This window comes from Symsagittifera roscoffensis, chromosome 9 (genome assembly GCF_963678635.1).
Source record: "Symsagittifera roscoffensis chromosome 9, txSymRosc1.1, whole genome shotgun sequence".
NCBI classification, from domain to species: domain Eukaryota; kingdom Metazoa; phylum Xenacoelomorpha; order Acoela; family Convolutidae; genus Symsagittifera; species Symsagittifera roscoffensis.
This window is the reverse complement of record NC_087070.1, coordinates 8,358,934-8,382,593: the sequence shown is the minus strand read 5'-3', so window position 1 is coordinate 8,382,593 and position 23,660 is coordinate 8,358,934. Positions and strand designations below refer to the sequence as shown.

The window sequence follows — 23,660 nt, the reverse complement described above, 5'->3', positions numbered from 1 at the left end:
TAAGCTTCTTTTTAACCAATTTAGAACGATATCGAAGACGGATTAAATCTCTGCTTAGGCATCAATAGCGCGAAAAATATCGCGTGTTAATTGTCCCAAATTGGCCAAAACTCCAATATTTAAACCCCCATAACTTTACAAAAAAAGATCAAAGAAGAAATATCTTTTCAATTTTTTAAGCTCATTTTTAAGCTAAGCGATATAAGAAAATCCGTCAAAAATGGTTAGTTAAAAAGTCGAAAATTGTCTGAAGAAAAAAACCAACCCCGAGCACAAATATTCCGTTACTTTCGTATCGAAGGTCGGAACAACGAGCTTTCTCCAACCAATTTGGAACGTTTTCTAAGAAAGATTAAATCTACGCTTACGCATTAATAGCGCGAAATATATCGCGCGTTAATTGTCCCAAATTGTCAAAATGGCAATTTTTGAACCCCCATAACTTTACAAAAAAATGATCAAATTTTTCAAATTTAAGCTCAAGACAACAACACCTTTTCAATGATATTTAAAAAAAAAAGTTCCGTCAAAAATGGTTAGTTAAAAACTCAAAATTTGTGTGAAGAAAAAAACCCACTCCAAGCACAAATATTCCGTTACTTTCGTTTTAAATCCTCAATAATTGTTCTTGACTGGGTAGTGAGTACACTATTTTGTAGATATATTGATATCATCAGTCTGTGTTAGCTTCATATCCAATAACCAACAATCATATGTTGTGAATAAATTGTATACACGCTGTACTGTGATAACCTAAAAGGATAGATGGTCACTACTTAAGTGAAACTTTCGGATTTTTTTGTTTTGTGTTATTTTTATCAGTAGCCAGACAATAAAAAACCGATGTAAACGAATTGAGTGTATAAGCGGTAAGAAGTGATAAATCAAAAATGAGTCTAGACAACTCGAGGATACCTAAACTAAGTGATGGCTCCAGAAAATTTATACCAAAGAAACAAAGAATATCAACGAGCGAAACTTTTTTTTGAAAGGTTCGCAAGGACCCGGAACAACAAAGTGAAGAAAGTTTCAGGCGGAAAAGTTGAAACCAGGAGTCAAAAGTCCTCCGAAGGCCAAAATGCAATATTAGAAGTAGAGATCTATCCGGACCCTGCCCTGGACCCTGAGAATCGGGCGGGACATGGAACGAAAGGGAATGTGCACAGAAGAATGGCAATATAACAAGATTGATATTGTATAATTTTATTTAAACATATTTCTATAATTAAACATATAAATATAACTTCGTTTTTTTGATTATTGAAGCACTTGAAAGTTTTTACCTGAAAAAAAAAATATCATCATGACCCATATGAATGAAAATCACTTAGTTTTTTTTTTAAAAACAATTAAAAAGGACAGTGAAAAAATTTTGAATTTTTATAGTAAAAATCATCCCCCACACGCTATATAAAAACAAAAGAATATATTTCGCTCCTTGTAACAAATCAATTATGGCAAATAAGCTTCTTTTTAACCAATTTAGAACGATATCGAAGACGGATTAAATCTCTGCTTAGGCATCAATAGCGCGAAAAATATCGCGTGTTAATTGTCCCAAATTGGCCAAAACTCCAATATTTAAACCCCCATAACTTTACAAAAAAAGATCAAAGAAGAAATATCTTTTCAATTTTTTAGGCTCATTTTTAAGCTAAGCGATATAAGAAAATCCGTCAAAAATGGTTAGTTAAAAAGTCGAAAATTGTCTGAAGAAAAAAACCAACCCCGAGCACAAATATTCCGTTACTTTCGTATCGAAGGTCGGAACAACGAGCTTTCTCCAACCAATTTGGAACGTTTTCTAAGAAAGATTAAATCTACGCTTACGCATTAATAGCGCGAAATATATCGCGCGTTAATTGTCCCAAATTGTCAAAATGGCAATTTTTGAACCCCCATAACTTTACAAAAAAATGATCAAATTTTTCAAATTTAAGCTCAAGACAACAACACCTTTTCAATGATATTTAAAAAAAAAAGTTCCGTCAAAAATGGTTAGTTAAAAACTCAAAATTTGTGTGAAGAAAAAAACCCACTCCAAGCACAAATATTCCGTTACTTTCGTATCGAAAGTCGGAACAATAAGTTTTTTCTCTTCGAGACTTCAACAAACATTGTTTTGTTGATGTTAAAAATCAACGTACTTCAGCATTTACATCAAAAAGACTACAATAGAAAAAAAACTAACTAAAACCCATGGGGTTTTCATGTTTTAAACAGAATTAACAGGAATCGATTTGATTTTTGATAATGCAACCCAAGTTCAGGTCGTGGTTTTTTGTTCAGACCGCGAGGACCAAAATTTATCATCTTCAGACCATTCAAAACGCTATGTTCAGACTGTTCAATCAATTGATTTTCGAAATGCAACTGATTTTTCGTTCAGTAATACGAATAACTATAAAAATTATTAAACTTCAGTTTCGTGGACCAAGTAAAGATCCTTTTTCAGAATAATTAAAGTATCAGTCATTCAGTAGTGAGCAATTTTGTTCCAAACATGTTTTCTTATAAGTGAGAGGAATAATATACTGGTCTGATAACTTAAGCCGGTTATCTAAAAGTTGCAAAAAGAGAACAAATTTTCCCCATTTTGCAATTGACGGATTGTTATTAAGACCCGAAGAAACGAAAAATTAGTTTTTAGGCAATATCTGGCCTTTTTCTAATTTTTTTCATTTAAATTTAAGAATGATCTCGAAGAAAGTCTTTTTAATAGATAATTCTTGAAGTAATTTACTCATAACGTAGTAAACTTTTTTCAAAAAATAAGCTCTTTTTGCTTGGTTGACTGTATATGTATGACAAACCAACCACTAATATAACAACTCGGCGAAATTAAGTATCTTATAGCCCAGACGTCAAACTAATTTTCCTTTTTATAACTTGATAGTTTAAAACTTATTTACTAAAAAGAAAACCAATGTTCCGCAAAGCCCTAATTCTCCCAACTGCCCCTAATTGGTATCAGAGTGTTTTTGGTGAAAAAAATTAACACACCAAAAACTTTGGACATTATCTAATATCATGTCTAAAAACATCAAGGCAATCGCACGAAATTAATGCGACCAAATTGCAACAATTTCTTAATGATAAGTAAAAAATTTGCGTTAAGTTTTCAGCATCGTAAAAAAATCTATACAGCACGCATAAATTAGTCCAGAGCATAGCCTTATCAGCAATTTTCAAACCCCCGGATTTTTACAAGTTGACAAACAATTTAAATTAAACACACCAAAGCAGAAAAGTTCATGACCCTATCGTTTTTCAAATTTAAAGGACAATTTAAGATTGGCAATTTTTTTTGATAATTTCAAAGTCATTTGAGAAAACTGGGTCCAAAAATAAAGTTTTTTTTGCTCGGAAAATTGAAATAGAAAATCCTTTACTGAAATTTGTCGTAATTTTTACAGCTTTGCTGTTCAATAGAATCCTTCCTTCTAACAAAGGACAGAAACTGAACTTACAAATTTTTAAAAACAAGTCATAAATCAACCGTGAGTTTTTAAGTTTGATTATGAACACAAATTTTAAGACAAAAAAAACAACAAAAAAATCATCATGATTAATGATTCGACTGCTTATGACTACGTTTATCGACTTTTGAAAATAATGGGGAAAATGATGTAAAATGTGTCTTAACACTTGAAATTTTTTCCAGAAACGATTACTTTGACTGAATAAAAAAACCAACTATAGCTTGAATATTCCGCTGTTTCTTCGAAAAGCATCTGAAAAGCATCTGAAAACTAATAAACCCGGGCTGAGATGCTTGACTCTTGATTTGACCGAAACGGTCGAACGGAGTATAAAGTACAAATAAAGTACAAAAGGATAGTACAAAAGGATAGATTTGGCTCCTTGTAACAAACCAATTAGGGCAAATAAGCTTCTTTTAACCAATTTGGAACAATTTCCAAGACGGATTAACTCTCCGCTTACGCGTCAATAGCGCAAAATATACCGCGCGTTAATTGTCCCGAACTGGCCAAAAGTGCAATCTTTAAACCCCCATAACTTTACCTTTCTTTGTTTTTGGTTTTAAATCCTCAATAATTGTTCTTGACTGGGTAGTGAGTACACTATTTTTTAGATATATTGATATCATCAGCTGTGTTAGCTTCATATCCAATAACCAACAATCATATGTTGTGAATAAATTGTATACACGCTGTACTGTGATAACCTAAAAGGATAGATGGTCACTACTTAAGTGAAACTTTCGGATTTTTTTGTTTTGTGTTTTTTTTATCAGTAGCCAGACAATAAAAAACCGCAGTAAACGAATTGAGTGTATAAGCGGTAAGAAGTGATAAATCAAAAATGAGTCTAGACAAGTCGAGGATACCTAAACTAAGTGATGGCTCCAGAAAATTTATACCAAAGAAACAAAGAATATCAATGAGCGAAACTTTTTTTTGAAAGGTTCGCAAGGACCCGGAACAACAAAGTGAAGAAAGTTTCAGGCGGAAAGGTTGAAACCAGGAGGAGTCAAAAGTCCTCCGAAGGCCAAAATGCAATATTAGAAGTAGAGATCTATCCGGACCCTGCCCTCGACCCTGAGAATAGGGCGGGACATGGAACGAAAGGGAATGGGCACAGAAGAATGGCAATATAACAAGATTGATATTTTATAATTTTATTTAAACATATTTCTATAATTAAACATATAAATATAACTTCGTTTTTTTGATTATTGAAGCCATTGAAAGTTTTTACCTGAAAAAAAAATATCATCATGACCCATATGAGTGAAAATCACTTCGTTTTTTTATTAAAAAAAAATTAAAAAGGACAGTGAAAAAATTTTGAATTTTTATAGTAAAAATCATCCCCCACACGCTATATAAAAACAAAAGAATATATTTCGCTCCTTGTAACAAATCAATTATGGCAAATAAGCTTTTTTTTAAACCATTTTGGAACGATATCGAAGACGGATTAAATCTCTGCTTAGGCATCAATAGCGCGAAAAATATCGCGCGTTAATTGTCCCAAATTGGCCAAAACTCCAATATTTAAACCCCCATAACTTTACAAAAAATGATCAAAGAAGAACTATCTTTTCAATTTTTTAGGCTCATTTTTAAGCTAAGCGATATAAAAAAATCCGTCAAAAATGGTTAGTTAAAAAGTCGAAAACTGTCTGAAGAAAAAAACCAACCCCGAGCACAAATATTACGTTACTTTCGTATCGAAGGTCGGAACAACGAGCTTTCTCCAACCATTTTGGAACGTTTTCTAAGAAAGATTAAATCTACGCTTACGCATTAATAGCGCGAAATATATCGCGCGTTAATTGTCCCAAATTGTCAAAATGGCAATTTTTAAACGCCTATAACTTTACAAAAAATGATCAAATTTTTCAAATTTAAGCTCAAGACAACGATACTTTTTCAATGATATTTTAAAAAAATTCTGTCAAAAATGGTTAGTTAAAAACTCAAAAATTGTGTGAAGAAAAAAACCCACTCCGAGCACAAATATTCCGTTACTTTCGCATTGAAGGCCGGAACAACGGGCGTTCTCCAACCGATTTAGAACGTTTTCTAAGAAATATTAAATCTACGCTCACGCATTAAAAGCGCGAAATATATCGCGCGTTTATTGTCCCAAATTGTCAAAATGGCAATTTTTAAACCCCCATAACTTTACAAAAAATGATCAAATTTTTCAAATTTAAGCTCAAGACAACGATACTTTTTCAATGATATTTTAAAAAAATTCCGTCAAAAATGGTTAGTTAAAAACTCAAAAATTATGTGAAGAAAAAAAACCCACTCCGAGCACAATTATTCCGTTACTTTCGCATCGAAAGTCGGAACAATAAGTTTTTTTCCCTTTCAGACTTCAACAAACATTGTTCTGTTGATGCTAAAAATCAACGTATTTCAGCATTCACATCAAAAAGACTACAAAAGAAAACAACTAACTAAAACCCATGGGGCTTTCATGTTTTAAACAGAATTAACAGGAATCGATTTGATTTTTGATGATGCATCCCAAGTTCAGGTCGTGGTTTTATGTTCAGACCGCGTGGACCAAAATTTATCATCTTCAGACCATTCAAAACGCTATGTTTTGACTGTAATATACTGGTCTGATAACTTAAGCCTGTTATCTAAAAGTTGCAAAAAGAGAACAAATTTTCCCCATTTTGCAATTGACGGATTGTTATTAAGACCCGAAGAAACGAAAAATTTATTTTGGGAATTATCTGGCCTTTTTCTAATTTTTTTCATTTAAATTTAAGAATGATCACGAAGAAAGTCTTTTTAATAGATAATTCTTGAAGTAATTTACTCATAACGTAGAAAACTTTTTTCAAAAAATAAGCTTTTTTTGCTTGGTTGACTGTATATGTATGACAAACCAACCACTAATATAACAACCCGGCAAAATTAAGTATCTTATAGCCCAGACGTCAAAATAATTTTCCTTTTTACAACTCGATTGTTTGAACTTATTGACTAAAAAGAAAACCAATGTTCCGCAAAGCCCTAATTCTCCCAACTGCCCCTAATTGTTATCAGAGTGTTTTTGGTGAAAAAAATTAACACACCATAAACTTTGGACATTATCTAACATCATGTCTAAAAACATCAAGGCAATCACACGAAATTAATGCGACCAAATTGCAAAAATTTCGTAATGATAAGTAAAAAATTTGCGTTAAGTTTTCAGCATCGTAAAAAAATCTATACAGCACGCATAAATTAGTCCAGAGCATAGCCTTATCAGCAATTTTCAAACCCCCGGATTTTTACAAGTTGACAAACAGTTTGAATTAAACGCACCAAAGCAGAAAAGTACATGACCCTATCGTTTTTCAAATTTCAAGAACAATTTAAGGTTGGCAATTTTTTTTGATAATTTCAAAGTCATTTGAGAAAACTGGGTCCAAAAATAAAGTTTTTTTTGCTGGGAAAATTGAAATAGAAAATCCTTTACTGAAATTTGTCGTAATTTTTACAGCTTTGCTGTTCAATAGAATCCTTCCTTCTAACAAAGGACAGAAACTGAACTTACAAATTTTTAAAAACAAGTCATAAATCAACCGTGAATTTTTAAGTTTGATTATGAACACAAATTTTAAGACAAAAAAAAACAACAAAAAAATCATCATGATTAATGATTCGACTGCTTATGACTACGTTTATCGACTTTTGAAAATAATGGGGAAAATGATGTAAAATGTGTCTTAACACTTGAAATTTTTTCCAGAAACGATTACTTTGACTGAATAAAAAAACCAACTATAGCTTGAATATTCCGCTGTTTCTTCGAAAAGCATCTGAAAAGCATCTGAAAACTAATAAACCCGGGCTGAGATGCTCGACTCATGATTTGACCGAAACGGTCGAACGGAGTCGTCCGATTTTCGTTGCAAACTAAGACGGTCGCACGAAGACAATTGCTGAACAAAGTCGAATCATGGGTCAAACAGTATCCTTTATTTCCCGGTAAAGACGCTGGCTTGCGTCGAACACTGTCGAACACTTTTTCCTCTGGTCGAGTCGCTCAAAACATAGCCAACCTTGGGGTCGTGTCGGTCGAAACATAGTTGGCTTTCATTGAACACAGTCTAAGCCATTTTCCTTTGAAACATAGCCAATTGGGGTCTAGTTGATCGAAACATAAGTCGAACACCGCAACCCGGGCTATACGAACCTACGACTGCCAAGTTTGAGGCATTTTCTATTATTATTTGCTGCTGCGCAGGCAGAGGTGTTTTTGACACATGGTTTGACAAAAATGGTCAAATGATGTCCGAGTTTTGTCGTAAATTAGGACGGTTCGATTAACTCTCGGTAAAAGCGAAAAATTTCCCGAAAAAGTTGAGCAAACTCGAAAAATGTGCGATAAATACGAACAAAAACCGGCAAAGTCGAACAAAATCGAACATGTCCGGTGCAGTCGAACAAAGTCGAGCAAAGTCGAACAATGACCGGTAAAGTCGAACAAAGAAACGGACATCGTTTGACTCAAAAAGTCGAAATCGGGCATCGTTCGACTAAAAAATTTGAAATCGGAAATCGTTCGACCGTTTCGGTCGAATCATTATTCGAGCACTTCAGCCCGGGAAGTGAGAGTCATTGGCTCAACAAAAAAAAAATACGCGCCCAGAAAGACAACCGCCTTTAAACTGTCCAAAACGGACAACTTTTTGTGCTTATTTTTGGAGTTTTTTATGCTTAAATCTGATTGGTTGAACTAACTTGCGTGCATTCGGTCTTTTGGCATGAAATATGCTTCCTCTTTGAAAAGCCGGTTTTTAGAAGATAAAAACAAAGCTAACACCTTTTAATTAAAAACTACATTATCTATACTTCAATAATCTATTGATAGTCTTTACTTTTGTATCTTTAATTCTATAGTTTAATCTAGTTTTGCCGCCGCATTTGTTTTTGCTGGTTTGTTTTCCAGTTTTTCGTGTCCGTATTTGGTTTCATCAAGTTTCAAGTTCTTCAGTAAACATACCAAATGATGTTATCATCCCAGTTCTTTGGTCGCTCCTTGTTGGAATTCGGAGCAGATGGTCCACCGTTTGATGTTTCTGAAGTCGAGCTCGGCGCGTTTCGTAAACTCGGAGTGTTGTCGGAATCTTGTCCTATATTAAACTGCTGTTTCAAATTGTTAAACCAGTTCAAAAAGGGCATCGCTGACTGCAAATTGAGTTTGATGACGCTTTCCTGGAGGAGACAATTCGTTAGAATAAATATTAGTTCAAACAAAATAACTGTAAAAAAAAATTCTGTAAAATGAGGCAATGGTTTTTAAGCTAGCTATATATTAGCGAAAACACTTGGGCGCTTAATTTTCTCTTCTTTTGTAAGATTAAAAATTATAGAACTGCTCTATCTTTAGATGTGTAAGTAAATTTTTATGATAAATTTGTACGTTTTTATGAATTTATGTCTGTAATTTCTATTAATAGTTCTTAGTTTCAATGGTCGGTTTTAAAGTAGTCGAGTTTTACAAATGAGACTTGGTAGCTCGTAGTCTGAAGTCACGAGTCACGTGTCAATCAAAGTTTGAATTAAATTATCAACCGCAAAACTTTGAGACTACGGACAATAAAACATCGTTTAGCTTTAGGGCATCAATGGATGTCAACTTTAGAAATGACAAAATGACTCATAACATGAAAAACACAAAAAAAACACTTCATTATGATTTATTTGGGAGGCGATTTCGGAAACGGACGGATTACCAGTATCTATCATTAACATGTCAGGTTCGGCATTTTTAGAGACCTAATAAAGTCAAACAAGAGGTCACGCTGGGTTTTAAGCTAGCACAAAATGTTTCGGCCAAATTCGCAGCAAGTAAATTTTTTTGAAAAATTTCACTCGTTTTTTTTGTGCACAGAAAAGGTGAAATTAAAGTTTAGAGTCTTTGAGATAAAAGCTCAGCTGAGCTGAAAACCAATTGTAAAGAAATATTGGAATGACGTCACAATTCAACACCTTAGCCCTGCGATTTTCTGAATAGCAAACAAATTCCGTCCTGCTATTCTCGGCCTTACAAAAACCAAGTTTTCTCGATTAAGAGAAAAAATTTTTATTTAGTCTTAGGAACTAACGGGGGGAAAGATTTTTATTATAAGACAAACTCCATAACCCCAAAAGCGTTTTCCTCGTGTCAGGACATTTGTGTCCCAGACATTTATGTCCCGGTAAAAACAGTCCAAAATGCAAAAAGTGTCCAAGACATTTGGTTCCCAGACAAAATTGTCCCAAAATTGTCCAGGCTATTGCCACACTAGTTAATGACCGGATTAATTTGATAAGCTCTCAATAGGAAGGATTAAATCGATAAGGCCACGCAACTGAGCACTTAGACCAGAAATTACTTCGCGTAGCCAATTAGAGACGAAATAAACACAGGACTCAAATCATTTACACATACCTACACAATTATATCTTGATTGATAATGTTGCCAAACGTAGACACGAGAGATCATAGTTTCATTGTTATTGCTCTCGAGTTCGTGTTGACAATGGAAATTCTTATGACAAATAAAAACAACGAAATGCTAGTTTATCGAAATGCAATGAATGGCCGTGTGCGCACTTTCCAAGATAACGTCACTATCATAAATGAACACAGTAATTTTCCCGATCCAGCCGATATTGAAAAACGAAAATTCAGGACAGCTCTCAAAACAAAAGCAGTTGTGTCAGATGAGCCACCCCGTCAAACAATTCTTTCCGTACAAAGAGACATCAACAGAGAGACTGCAGCAGTAATCCCGAGCTATTCTGCCAACCAGAGGACAATTAATAGAGTCAAACAGGAAAAACGGCCCAGAATGCAGGAACCCCATTCCCTAACTGATTTTGAACTGCCAGAGTTGCTGAAAGTGACACACAGCGGCGAGCGTTTCCTTCATTTTGACTCTGGACCTAATGATACCAAGCGAATAATGGTTTTCACCACTCTTCCGGGACTCGACATTCTCAGTGGCGCTGATGATTGGTTCTGCGATGGCACCTTTTCTACGGCCCCGAGTGTGTTCTTTCAGATATACACCATCCACGCTTCAGTCGAGGGAATTCTGATTCCTATTGTGTATGCATTGCTTCCAGACAAGAAAGAGGAAACGTATTTTCGACTTTTGAGCTGCTTCGACATTGAATTCCCTGAACGAGCCACCATTGATTTCGAAATAGCGGTCAAAAATGCGTTCAATTCAGTATCCAAAATTGTACAAAATCAATACTGTTATTTCCATTTGAGCCAAAGCGTCTGGCGTCACATTCAGACTACTGGAAACACAAACAACTACAGACTAGATCTGGAATTCCGAGAGCATGTCCGAATGCTGCTGAGTATCGCTTTCCTGCCTGTAAGTGATGTTTCTACTGCTTTCGAAACTCTTCAGAAGACATGCCCTGAGACAGCCCACCCAATCTTCAATTACTTTGAGGACAATTACGTTGGTCGGCTCTCGGCGGCAAATGGAACTCGTCAAAACCCCAGATTTGAAGTTGACAGCTGGAGTTGTCATCAGCGTGTAATAACCGGGCGACCCAGAACCAACAATGCTGTTGAAGGTTGGAATAGCAACTTCGTCAAACTCGTGAATGGCAAGCACCCATCATTTCCCAAGCTCATTGAAAAATTTCAAGACGAACAGAAAAACGCTGAAATCTTGATCGAAAAAATGTGTGCCGGGCAAAGAGTGTCACGTTATAAAAAACCTCTTTATGTCAAATTTGACAAAACCTTTCAGAATTGGTTGCGGCCTACGACCCAAGTAAACTTCTGAGTTTCCTAAAAGGGTGCAGCAGCAACATCAAACTATAATTTAAAGTCAATTTATTTTCCAAAGTTGATATTGCGAAGCAATAATTTTCAATAAATTTTTGTAAGTTGAACTTTTTCCCAGAAAATTTCAAAATTGAGCTAGACCCGATTTGAAAACGGCAAAATGATCAATGCAATCAAGCTTTTCCCACCCTCTTCCCTTTTGGCTCAATCAAGTCAACCCATTTCAACTTTGCCCTAGTTTACCCATTTTTGGGTTTTTTAACTTCAAATATTGACTAAATTACGAAAATTTTTTGTCGAGCCCGAGATTTGAACTTCAAACCTTTTGACCTTGAGACTTATGACTTCATCACTCGGCCAAATGCGCTTTTAAATTTCAACATTTTCTTGAAAATTTTGTCTCACTTTGACTGTTCTATTTTGTCATAATTTGAAAAATACTTCCGAGTGGCCTCTCGCTAGCTCGCCGTATGTATCTGCTTTATTGTGGGGATCAAAACTTCCGAAGTATTCGAAAGAAAGAATTGGCGAGTTTTCTAAGAAATGCAAGCAAAACTGCTGATTTGTCAAAACAGGACTATGTCTGCCAATTTTTTGTAGAGTAATCTGCCGTGTGAAGAAAGTTGCTTGCATCCTTCCGACTATCTGAAAGGTTCCAAGCTTGGGTTCAAATGTCAAACGGCCAAACGTTCAAATGTTCATATGTCAAAGTTATTCGGAACCAACTGATTTAGCAATGCACAGCAACCAATCAACCATGCCTTAATAGTGTGTCGTTCAATCTGGTTTTTATCATAGAAATACTATGCAACAAGCTTTGAAAAAATTGTCATGTGACGAATTATCTAATTGCGACCATTGAAAGGTTTAAAGTTATGGTCTCAGGCGTCCTCTTTAAACCGGAAGTATTAAAAATTTATTTCAAAACCTGAAAAAATGATGATGAAAAATTTTTCAGAAAAATACAACTGAATTCCGTTATCCTCTGAAAGGTTTCTTTGATTCAAGTACAAATCCAAAGCAATTAAAACTTTAAACAGAAGAAAACAAAAAGTAATTGCAAAGTAAATTTTTATGGTACAGTGTTGACCTAAATTATCCGGACAAAACGAATAAAACTTGATATTTGAAACTCGTTTTCGTAAATTGGACTGATTTTAGCCAAACGACGAAGAACACAAAATTCGCTCGAAGTTTAAACAAAATCAATATGGTATAAAATATAGAGTGTTGTTGGTTTTTTACTCAATCGAAATTAAGTCAGAATGTAACGACTCAGTTATTGACAAAGTTATATCAAATGAATCCTCTTACTATCCCCAACAACATTTTAAGGTTATCATCTTTAAAACATGAGGCTAAACCTCTAGAACTTTTTTCTAAATAAAAAACGATACTTTATATATTAAAGCTGACCTTTTCTGGATATCAAACGAAAATAAGCTCAATTATTCAAAATTGAGACAATTAAGTCCTCCTAATATTTTGTTGGTCTAAATAAAAGGCTCACTTTGATATATTTTTGTGGGGAATTCAGTCAAAAATGGTTTTTTGGGTCAAATCTTTGACGCGAAATTCGCAAAACAATTTGCACCATTGAAATTTTGATACAATTTTAAGCAAGTTTTGTCTTCATTGTTTTGTGTCTAGTATTAATCAATTTTGAAATAAAGGTATTTTAAATTTCGAGTTTTCTAAACTTGGTCCGAACAATCTAATTCGACCTTGTATAATAGCATAGTAGAGAAAAACCTTAGGAGCGTCTGTTTTACATTTTTGGGTTTTTGTTATATCGTCACAGGTGAAAAAAACTGTTAATACAACTTTTTGCATGTGGCAATTTTTTTTTATTTTGAGCTCAGGACATCGTGTAACATACAAACATTCCGCCCAAACCAGTTAAATGAAGAAAAGACTGTTTTGAAGAAAAAAACATACACAGAGTACAGATAATCCATTTTTTGCTAGCATTGTTCCAGGTGGGTGGCAAACATCTGTAATAATAGAAAATTTTACGTTTAAAGCAACAAGTCACAACCCGCTTTGAAAAAGAAACTCAAAACGTACGAATATGTTTGTATTTGTCTACCCAGATTGATAGACCGAGCCTAATTTTAATATCTTAATGGCTAGTACCGGTAACGGATTTAGAGGGAGACAGGAGGGGGCGGAGAGTTTTGGTCAAATCCTAAAAAATTCCCGAAAACGCTTTTTTTGGCCAATTTGTTCGGAAAGGAGCTCAGAAAATCAATTTGGTCGGCATGAAAAATGAAAAAATGTTCAAAAATCCCCCTCGTGAAAATCCTAGATCCTCCTGACTAATACTATCTCCTCGACTGCTTTGAATGGTTATCAAAAATATGGTTATCGTTCCGACCATTAAAAGTGGGAAAGAACTTTGTATTCGGGTGTGTTTTAGTTTTTTTCTTCTTCTTTTTGTTGTCCACGCAAAATCAGGTACCACAAATAATCATCGGACTGAGTTGAATGATATGTCACTTTAAAGCCCTTACAGTCGTGATTCGCACTATTACAAAAAAGGTTGAAAAAATTTTCCCATTATTGAGAAAAATTGGTTTGAAATTTTTGAATTTTCATCTTATTTCGAGCAAATAAAGCGAGCGAGCAGTCCTATTATGGCTTAAAAACTTAGAATAGCTTAAATTAAAACGTAAAAACTTAATTTCATTGCGGTAGCCTGAATTTATTTTGAGAATTATATTACACAATCCACACATCAAACTCATCAATTACATAACGAGCTCCTAGACATTTCCATACAAAATCCAAAAAAATACCGTTTTTCTCACCATTCTCTTACATCACACTGAAACCTTACCATTCCCTATCTTAATACATTGGGAAACCTTTTTCCTATGTTAATACAATGATTTTTTAACTTTTATAATCTATAACATGGCAAATCTAAACACTATCTTAGAACTTGGTAAGATCGGGCGGCGAAAAAATTTTCTGAAACTTACCATCACATTGAAACTTTAATAAGTTTCAAAAAATTTTAAAAAAGAAAAACCATTTTTTGTGAAAAAAATACAAGAAAAACGAAAAAAAAAATAAGAAAAAATTTTTCGAAAAATGTTTCAAGTTCTTTGCAGTTTTTTTAAAATTTTTTGAAACTTATTAAAGAACTTGAAACATTTTTCGAAAAATTTTTTCTTATTTTTTTTTTTCGTTTTTCTTGTATTTTTTTCACAAAAAATGGTTTTTCTTTTTGCTGACTTTTTTATGGTTGTCGAATATACGTAATCCCCAGTTTTTTATACACCAGTGTTTTGTACCTAATATACATAATCCACCACGCCGAAAACAACGACAAAAATTGGAAAAACGTTGTTGTATGTTTTTAAGACCATGGTCGGAACATTCTGTGCTACTTGCACAATAACCGGCTAGCCTTTTTTTTATTGGCTTAGTTCATTGCTCACAATTTTTGCTCTGCAAACAAATTTCAACCGGGCTTATCTGGAGACATGAATTATTTCTGAGAATGTCTGGCAGTTATGGGCGTAAACAAGCCACTCCCAAGCTACTCGGAATAGGGTAAAACTTGCGATGGGCAATATGTTCCACGAAAGCTCAGAGAGCGAAATCTATTAAAGTTGAAACGTGCCAAAATTGCTTCAACTTGAGATGAGTTGCTAGTAATTTGGGACTGTTTTTGAGCGTGTTAGAGGAACATCTTGGCATCAAAAGTTATTTAAATTTCGAATAAATTCCTTGAACAGTGAGTATTGTTTTTCCATTGATTAAAGAAGAGCTGTTTAATGGTAAAACGAACGCTCATTTTAGGGCAAATCACTGAATGATCAGACTGCCTTTTAGGAAGTGTCAAAAAATTTTTGTATTCGACACTAATTTGAAATTTCGATTTTTTCCTTCCCACAACAGCCAATATTAAACAATAACTGCTCTAATCACAATGAAAAAACTTTGAGTGAGGGGTATTTCGCCGCGCGAAAATAATTCATGTTTAATCTTTCAGCATTATCGATAAATCCTTCACAGCGCGCATAATTTAGTCAAACTTAAGGTCTTAGTGGCAATTTTTGAACACCCCAACTTTTACACAAATTGATGGAATGTAACATAGAGTTTTGAACTAAAACTTTTTTTATCTTATACCCGTTAAAGATATGCCCATTGTTTTATCCTGCGCAAAAAAAAACATTTGTTTTGAAGTCTGATTTTGATCTTGAAACGGTTTTCGAAAAGATTCTGAATAAAAAAAACACGAAAAAAATAAATTTTCCGTAAATTTCATCGAAAGCAACACGCAGTTTTTATTACTATTTTTGTCGGTTGCCGTCTTATGAAACTTTTCTTTTGCTCAATCAACTAGAGAACAAGTTTTGATTTGTATAAGGACTTGCATAGTTGTATGATTGCAATTTATAGGGTTGATAAAAGCCCTGTTGATATCTGATACTAGCGCTGTTGATGTGGAGGTTGTCTCGCGGTGAACCTCTAGTTGCACGATACGTTGGCTCGCGCTGTTGCTACAAATGTCAGAGTGGGCGATACCATGAAAAGTATTCAAGAAAAGTCCCACCAGTGTTTTTTTATTAATTACAAGGTTTTCAAATAAATCCTGAAAAAATATATATTACTCTTTTGGCTTTATTTATTCACAACCTTCAGCTTTTTTGGTCGAAGAACCCCGGTAAGCATGTATTGCGCAGTTCATAGGAAATGTTTTTGTCTGCTGTTAATTTCGCAACAATGCTATATCCTCAAACCAGTTTATAGACCAGTTGAGATGACGACGACAATCATTGATCCACTCATTTTGATTGGCAGGGCACATAAGCGGTTAAAAATTAGAAATAGCTAGAATTATTATTAGACTTTGTTGTCAATAGTCCCATTTGATTGTTCTGTTCGTCAAAAATACTTTTTATTTACGCTTTGCAAATAGCTCAAAAAAGTTCCAAGTTTTATAAAAGTTAAAAGATCCTTGCAAAATAGAGTAACCACCTTTTACCTTTGAAACAAAACAAATTTTTTCAGGTTTGTTCAGACAGGTTTGTTTCTTCAAACAGGTTTGTTTGCAGACTAGTCTTTTGTCCATCATGAACAAAGTTCAAGTGTTTTAACTTGAAACGATTGAACAAACCTATTCGAAAATATTTAGTTCAGAATTTGAATTGTAGTTAAACTTTGCTCCAATTAAGAAGTTTTTGCTCTCCAATTACGCATTAATTCAAAATCTGAAAGTCAGTTTTTAATATCAAGGTCAAGGTCAAAGTTGCCTCATTTTCCAGCTTCAACTGTTTCCTTAAATCATCTCTGAATTCTGTTTAAGAAGGGGAAAACTGCAAGATGTTTGGAGCAAAAATGAAGTGAGTCTATTTCTCAAATTGAAAAAACTCAAAAACTCGAAGGAGAAAGAGGTAATTGAGGCGTGAGGATTGCAAGTAGACAAGGTGAAACAAAGGTTTTTTAATGAGCTCCCCCATGGATCATAATCAATTTTAGTGTCATCAATTATAGTGTCATCACTCATCATAATATTTTTGATGTCAAAATAACACGTAGTAATCGATTATAACCCATGCAAAATGGATTGTAATCCTTCTTATTTTTGAAGTCAAAGTAGTCCATTCTAATCAATATAATAGATTAAAATGAACTCTTTGAGAGATTTTTGAAAAAAAAAATTTACAAAACTGTTTTAAGTATCTCAATTCCTGGTTAGTGCAGTTGTCATCTATTTCGTTTCATAAAATTGCTTACAAATCACGTTTAATTTTATTTTAAAAATTATATTTTTCGATTCTTTTTTTTTCTAGAAAAAAAGAAAATTAGTCAATATTTTTCAACAAACAGTCCAATTTTTTATATATAATCTGCCAACTATCATTTTTCGTTCCCAACTCAAGGGTGAACTGCTCACTGCCTCTGGTATTCAAAACTGAAGTTGCAAAAAAAGTTGTGGTGTCAGGTTGTTCTAAATTTTTTCGCATGTCAACAATGAATTGTACTTTTCAATAGCATCATACTTTTAAGACTTAATCATTCTGACAAAAACACTATGATTTTTCATAACCTATAAGAAACAAAATTCCACTACATGCAAAGCGGGATTGGTTTTCGTCAACATATCTTTTTACATGTTTCGGCAATTTTTTTGTTTAATTTATACTTAATGCCAAATTAAGGGAAATATTGTTTTCAGTCATCGAGTTTGAACAAAGTTAATTAACCGAACACTACTCATTTTGACACCGAATTTTAACTTATTACAGACATAGACACGCAAAAATGGGTTTTAAAAACTAATTAACCTAATTAACCAAATTATTACAGATTTCCACACGCAAAAATGGGTTTTAAAAACTAAATAACCAAAACTAAAATTAATAAATAAAGGTTATTGTTTTTGGCCAATTATATTGCTCAGGTTCAATGGTATTCTGCCATTAACTGTAAAGGTCAAATATTTGTGCAAATAGATTTTTGATAAATTGTCAATCTGATGAGTGCCACCATTTTAATCTGCTTCAATCTTAGTTGTGATCAATTAATTGGCTAAATATGGAGCATTTAATCGACTAACTGGTAGATGATCTAAAAAAGTAAGAATTTGTAAATTGGACTTTTGATAAAGCAATTTTTGAGCTGTTATGCAAAATAAAACTTACAAATCAAGCAATTTTGTTATTCTTTATGTTAACATACGTAAAGGTATCAATAGGTTTTGCAAATGAAACAAAATTGTTACCACTTAAAGAAAAATCTAATTTTTTCTAAATTGACAAACCATGAGGTCATGCGTGCCAATCTATAAATATGCTCGGATCTTGTTAGCTATCTTCCCTTCTCTGGCTTCAAATAAAGGATTGCGACCTGTGGTACTGCTATGGCAGTGGCCAATAGTCTGTTAAATTTTATTAGGTAATATGATATAATGCCGGTCCCGATCAATGTCAACCATGGTGCTTGATCTAAGAGATCACAATCAGTTTCAAATTGCCAAACTCTAGAATACTTTTCAGTAAGCTATTTATATATACTCATAGAAGAACTATCTTCGTACTTATTGTGTTCAGTATTACGGACACTTTGTTTATAATGATACCAAGTAATATCACATGATGCAGCCAGAAGGATATGCAAACCAGGAGAACATAACAGATTTAGATATTCCGGCATACTGGCCGTCGGCGTCAAACGACTCCATATGATTCATCAAAATGTGACTAGATCAGTTTATGATGGCTGCCACTGGGAAGGAAAATGTGTATCCCCACATAATTCTCGATCCACAGGAGCTTGTCATATCAAAACCCGAACGACGACCAGAATCAGCGCGGCCAAGTGAATTCAAGACTGCAGCGGGAGTTTGAATCAAGCAGGTCAAAATGGCAAGAGAGAGATCGATTCAGAAAAAGCGAAAAGGACACAGAGAGGACCAATACTTTAAAATCATATTTTCACTATGCAAGTTCAACAGAAACTTTATTCGTAGTCTTTTGGTCAGAGGGTATGAACAGACTAATATAAACTAAACAACATTTGAAATATCGAATTAAAGACTCAAAGACCTGAATGATCTGAGCACGGCTACATTTGAAAAGTTGAAAAGCGTAGCATACGGAAAATAGAAGTTGTTTGCTCGGCCATATGAAGCAAACGAGTTGCTATAAATGTTCCATGCGGAATTAACTGCACAAGCAGCAAGGTGAGAACTGGGAAGATTGGAAGATGTGCTAGTGTGTGGTATGTTCATATTGCGTATGAAGAATATAACATTACAAGGCACTCTTGCGTTCGAGACTTTGGCTCCAAAAGCAGTGCTGAAATGGGAGCAAAGGTGCAAGTTTAGGAAACAAGCAACACAAGTGTATCAGACGAAAACAGTCATTCCGCAACAAGATCGAGTAGTCAACTCAGTATAAAATTTAGGCCAATACTGAATGTTCGAAATCAAGCGAATAGAAAGTCAAACTGTTAATATAGAAACTTCCGCCAACAAACAAGAGACCGAGATGAAGATAAGAGAAAAACATGCACAAAATGATGTAGAATTTATGATGAGAATCAATTGAAAAGCTGCCCGGTAAAAACTGCAAGAAACCAAATCATTTTGTGTAAGTCACATCCTGTTAATGAAATCACTGAAATCACAGGACACTCTTCAGAAGAATCAAAGGCGCAGTATGATCTGGTCGAAAAAAACCTATCTCGTCGGGAGGACTTTGAGATAATGGCTATTGAACAAATAGAACAAATCGAAATTGAGACGTAGTTGCAGAGCAAACAGCACAAACAAAACAGGTCCAAATGAAAAAAATGGAAATCAGAAGAAATCCACGAACAATCGGTTAAGGCATTAAACAGATTAGACAACCAATTTATTCACATGACGGTGGATAAGCGGAGCCCAAATTCGTTTATCAGTTCGACTGCAGCAAAACAAATATTAGTCACCATGAACCGCAAAACTCATTGAATAAGAAAAGTTGAAAGTACAAGCGTTGCTTCTGAACTACACCAAAAAGCCAATAAAAATCAATGGATAGTTATAAAAGAAGATGATATCAGCAGGGTGGATGAGTTCGGAAATCATTTTGTTGACAACAGAAACAATAACAAAACGCTTTAGGATTGGATCTGCCAGAAAAACTAGTGATTTCAACTATTCAGGTGACGGTACCACACTCGAAATCTAGTTTTACTACTAAAATGTGCTGAGGTGGCGCAAGATTACAAACAAGATTTTTTAAATTTAAAAACCTCTTTGATTCAAAAAGAGTAACAGGAAAACACATTCCTCATTCGAAATTCAAGCTTCCACTGTGCCCGATACAAAAAAAAACAAAGACGTATCCGGATACACGTTTAAGAAACAATGCAAAAAGATGTGGAAAAGCTGCTCAAAGATGAACTAATACAAACACATGACAAATGTAACAACTATAGTTTTATAGCACCAATTTTCATTACAGTCGAAAAGGAAGATACAAAAAACTGGCACTAAATGCGAAGCCAATCAAAAAGTAGTGTTACAAAGAAATTATCAGATGCCAAACATGGACGAGTTTTTAGATGAGTGAGTCAGATTGTTAAAGAAGAAAAATTCAAACTATTTTTTCCGTGTTAGATTTAAAGTACGCATACAGCCAGATAAAAGTAGCTGCAGAAACAGTCAATCAAGGTAATTTTAACATCGTTGGGGGAAATGCTAAAGGAACATAGGGCAGCCATTGGCCAGACAAAAAGGCTGACCGATGGCTGCCTGTTTCCGAAAGCGATGGACCGTATCCTCAACCACGGCAAAAAACATTCAGTTGGAGAATTGTACATACAGAAACTTTCAAAAAGATCAAAAAAGCGGTGGCAAATACTTCGAATTCATTGTTATAGCCCAAGGTATGAAACCAATGAAACATGCGATGCAAGCCATGGGGATTTAGGGGCTACCTTAGAGCAAATTACCACCCTCGGCCAGTGGGCACTAATATCATTCACGTCACGTTACTCTAATATACAAGAAAAAACAAGACTCAACTAAAGAGCTAGGATTTTTGGCAGTAGTTTGGGCAACGGGCAGGTTCAAACATTACTTACTAGGAAACAAATTACCTTTGCTATACGCAATCAAGCTCTACCATTGGTATTAGTGGCAAACAGAGCCAAGAAAAATTATCAGACCAGATCAACAAGCTGTGAGGATACATTATTACTTGTCCAATTTAAAATCAGACATCTACCTGGAAAGGACATGTGTATAGTAGACTACCTTTCCCATTGATTGAAATAATGGAAAGAAACAGTTTATGATGAAAAATTTGTAGTAGTGTCAAATGAAAAAATCTATGAATTTTTACGCTGCATAGGCAGTTAAAAAATGAGCGCACTGAGCTGAAATGGAACTAAGGCGATTTCAAACACAAGCAGCTGAAGTAACGTCATAATGACGACTCTGGTTGCTATCACAAAAAAACCAGTCAAAAACTGAACACAACTCCAACCGAACGAAAACGGATGTACTAGAAATCGAACAACACGAAGTTCAAACGCTTTTTTAATTGCCAGCAAAAGCATTCCGTCGTCAAGAAAGATAAACCAAAGAGAGAAAAAAGGACAAAGACCCAAACACCAAAAAGCCTGAACAACTCGAGTGGAGATGCAGATATGGAAACAGACGATATTGAAAAGGAAGAAGACTCACCTATGACCGAGGAAAGAAACACACGCAAGAAGGCCAAAACAAAATCGTCATCAAATGGAATTCGCTGTGAATTGTGACAATAGGCGACCAGACGTAAAAACTGAGCAGTTTATCTTCTCAACGGATGACATAGTGGCTGAAACGGATAGTGAAGAATTGGACATCAAAAATAACAGTCCAAAGAAACAGAATATGCAAGTCGGACACGGAAAGTTCAAGAAGTTTCGATTTTATTGAATGACGATTAACTCGTTATACCAGTACAAGCAATTTCTTCGCAGCACTAATCACAAAAGGACAGGTATCAACTGTCACAACAGCTAGGGACTGAGGTGTTGGATCATCTTCAGCACTACTGGTTTACCATTCACGGCGTCTCAACTTAAGCGAGGAACTGATTAAAACATGAAAAATTGTGCCAAAGGGACAAATAAGACGCGATGTCAGCTCAATTTTCAAATAGCAGTCAGCAAATGGGAAAGAGAGAGAACGACAACGGGGCTGAAAACCTTCCGGGAAGCAAATGCGGCTCGCAACGAAATAAGACGAGATATAGCTCGCAACGAAATGCAACAGAACATGGAAAAAATAGTGCCTACAAATCCTGATCTGAAAGGATAGTTGGAATATTCGGAAAACTCGGCTTTTTAGATAGAAAAAAAGTTTGATCACAGTCCAAAGAAAATTTAAACGAACTTAATGGATAGGAAATCGGTGATGGTCATTAAAAACCAAACTGACTGTCATGAAAAGCGCTCACAATTGCAAAGGCAACCCCGATAGACTATGAAACAGAGTCAACCATCACGACCAAAATGAGACAATCGTTTGGAAAATCAGACATCGCGATTGCGAAAGGAGACCCGTGGGAAAGTTAAAAGAAAAATACTGTCATGGTAAAATCACAATCGCCTAAAGTCGAGACAGCAATGGAGTCAACGCTAATTGACTTAGAATCAAGTGATGACATCACAGAATTCTTTCTGCCAAAGAATTTTTTCGTACGACTTTTCCTAAAAAGTCAAACAGTGGTAACATTGAAAAACACGGTTGCGAACAGTAGAAAAAACTAGAGGGCTCAGAGAATGAGACTGAACAAATGAGGCCCACGTTCGAAACGTTAAGTTGAGTTCAACAAAACGCCCTCCGAAAAGAAACAAAAGCTGTCGGCACAGGAGGCTAGAAAGTTGAAGGCTATCGCTAACGCAAAGAAAGACCGCAAAACAGCCGGATGTAGTGAGCCCAGCAGAGAGTCCAGACCAATGGCAACAACTCGGAACAAAAAGAGCGAGAGAGAACCAAAAAAGGGCAATCAGAAAAAAAATGGCGGCAGAGGAAATTTTTGACGAATTTGGAAAATTCGAAGCGATTCATGACGAAAGGATTAGAAATAGCAGAACATAAATTCAGCAGAGGCATAGAAAAAACTGTTGAAAGGATCTGTCTGAAGTACAGTCTTGAGCCAATTTCGTCCGTTGAGCTGGGGGAAACGTCACGAGAAGGGTCTGAACCAGCAGAAGAACCGATCAATAAAAATATACAGACGACTCTTTTAAGATGATGGCAGCAGACGAGGTCAGAAGTAGCATGAGATCAAACAAAAACAGTTAGCCGACAAGATAGGGGAATTCGGTAAAACACTCGGTGAAATCAATAGAGGAACAGTCACCAGTGGAGGAAGAAATGTTACTAGAACTGAAAAAAGTTTCGCTAGAAGCGTACAGGACAGAGTTGGCAACAAAAAAAAACCGCGTACAAAAAACCTCGAAGCGACCCAACCGAGGGTTGGTTGTATCAATTGGAAAAGTATCTTTCCAAGTGAATGTTTGGACAAAAAACGTTCGAACTCGATAAAGCATTTGGGGCAGAGTGAGCGAATCTACTGAAGTAAGAAACGGCCAAGAAGATGCTAATGATAAGGCTGCCAACAGAAAATTCTTTGTACTGGCAAAACTGAGACTTAAACTCTTGTTTTCACAATGTAATAAAATTGGTGAATGTGGTACTGCTGCGGTAGTAGCCAATAGTCTGTAAAATTTTGTTATGTAATATGATAAATTGCCGGTCCTGATCAAAACCAACCATTGTACTCGATCTGAAAAGTCACACTCATTTTCAGTACGCTGGTATATGGAATAAGATTCACTAAGATATACATAGATACTCATCGAAAAACCTCTGTTTG

At 35.0% G+C, this 23,660-nt stretch overlaps 1 protein-coding gene across 1 annotated transcript; it reads left to right on the top strand.

Annotated features, from left to right (window-relative positions):
* Positions 1 to 9,940: 9,940 nt before the first annotated feature.
* LOC134854711 (uncharacterized) lies at positions 9,941 to 21,712 on the top strand. Its single transcript, XM_063871067.1, has 2 exons — positions 9,941 to 11,184; positions 21,559 to 21,712. The coding sequence occupies exons 1-2, from the start codon at positions 9,941 to 9,943 to the stop codon at positions 21,710 to 21,712; spliced, it is 1,398 nt and encodes a 465-aa protein (XP_063727137.1).
* Positions 21,713 to 23,660: the final 1,948 nt, after the last annotated feature.

Coding starts and splice junctions, on each gene's coding strand:
- LOC134854711 (XM_063871067.1), top strand. CDS start 9,941: ATGTTGCCAAACGTAGACACGAGAGATCATAGTTTCATTGTTATTGCT. Junction 11,185..21,558: donor ATCGAAAAAATGTGTGCCGG/GCAAAGAGTGTC, acceptor TTGTGACAATAG/GCGACCAGACGTAAAAACTG.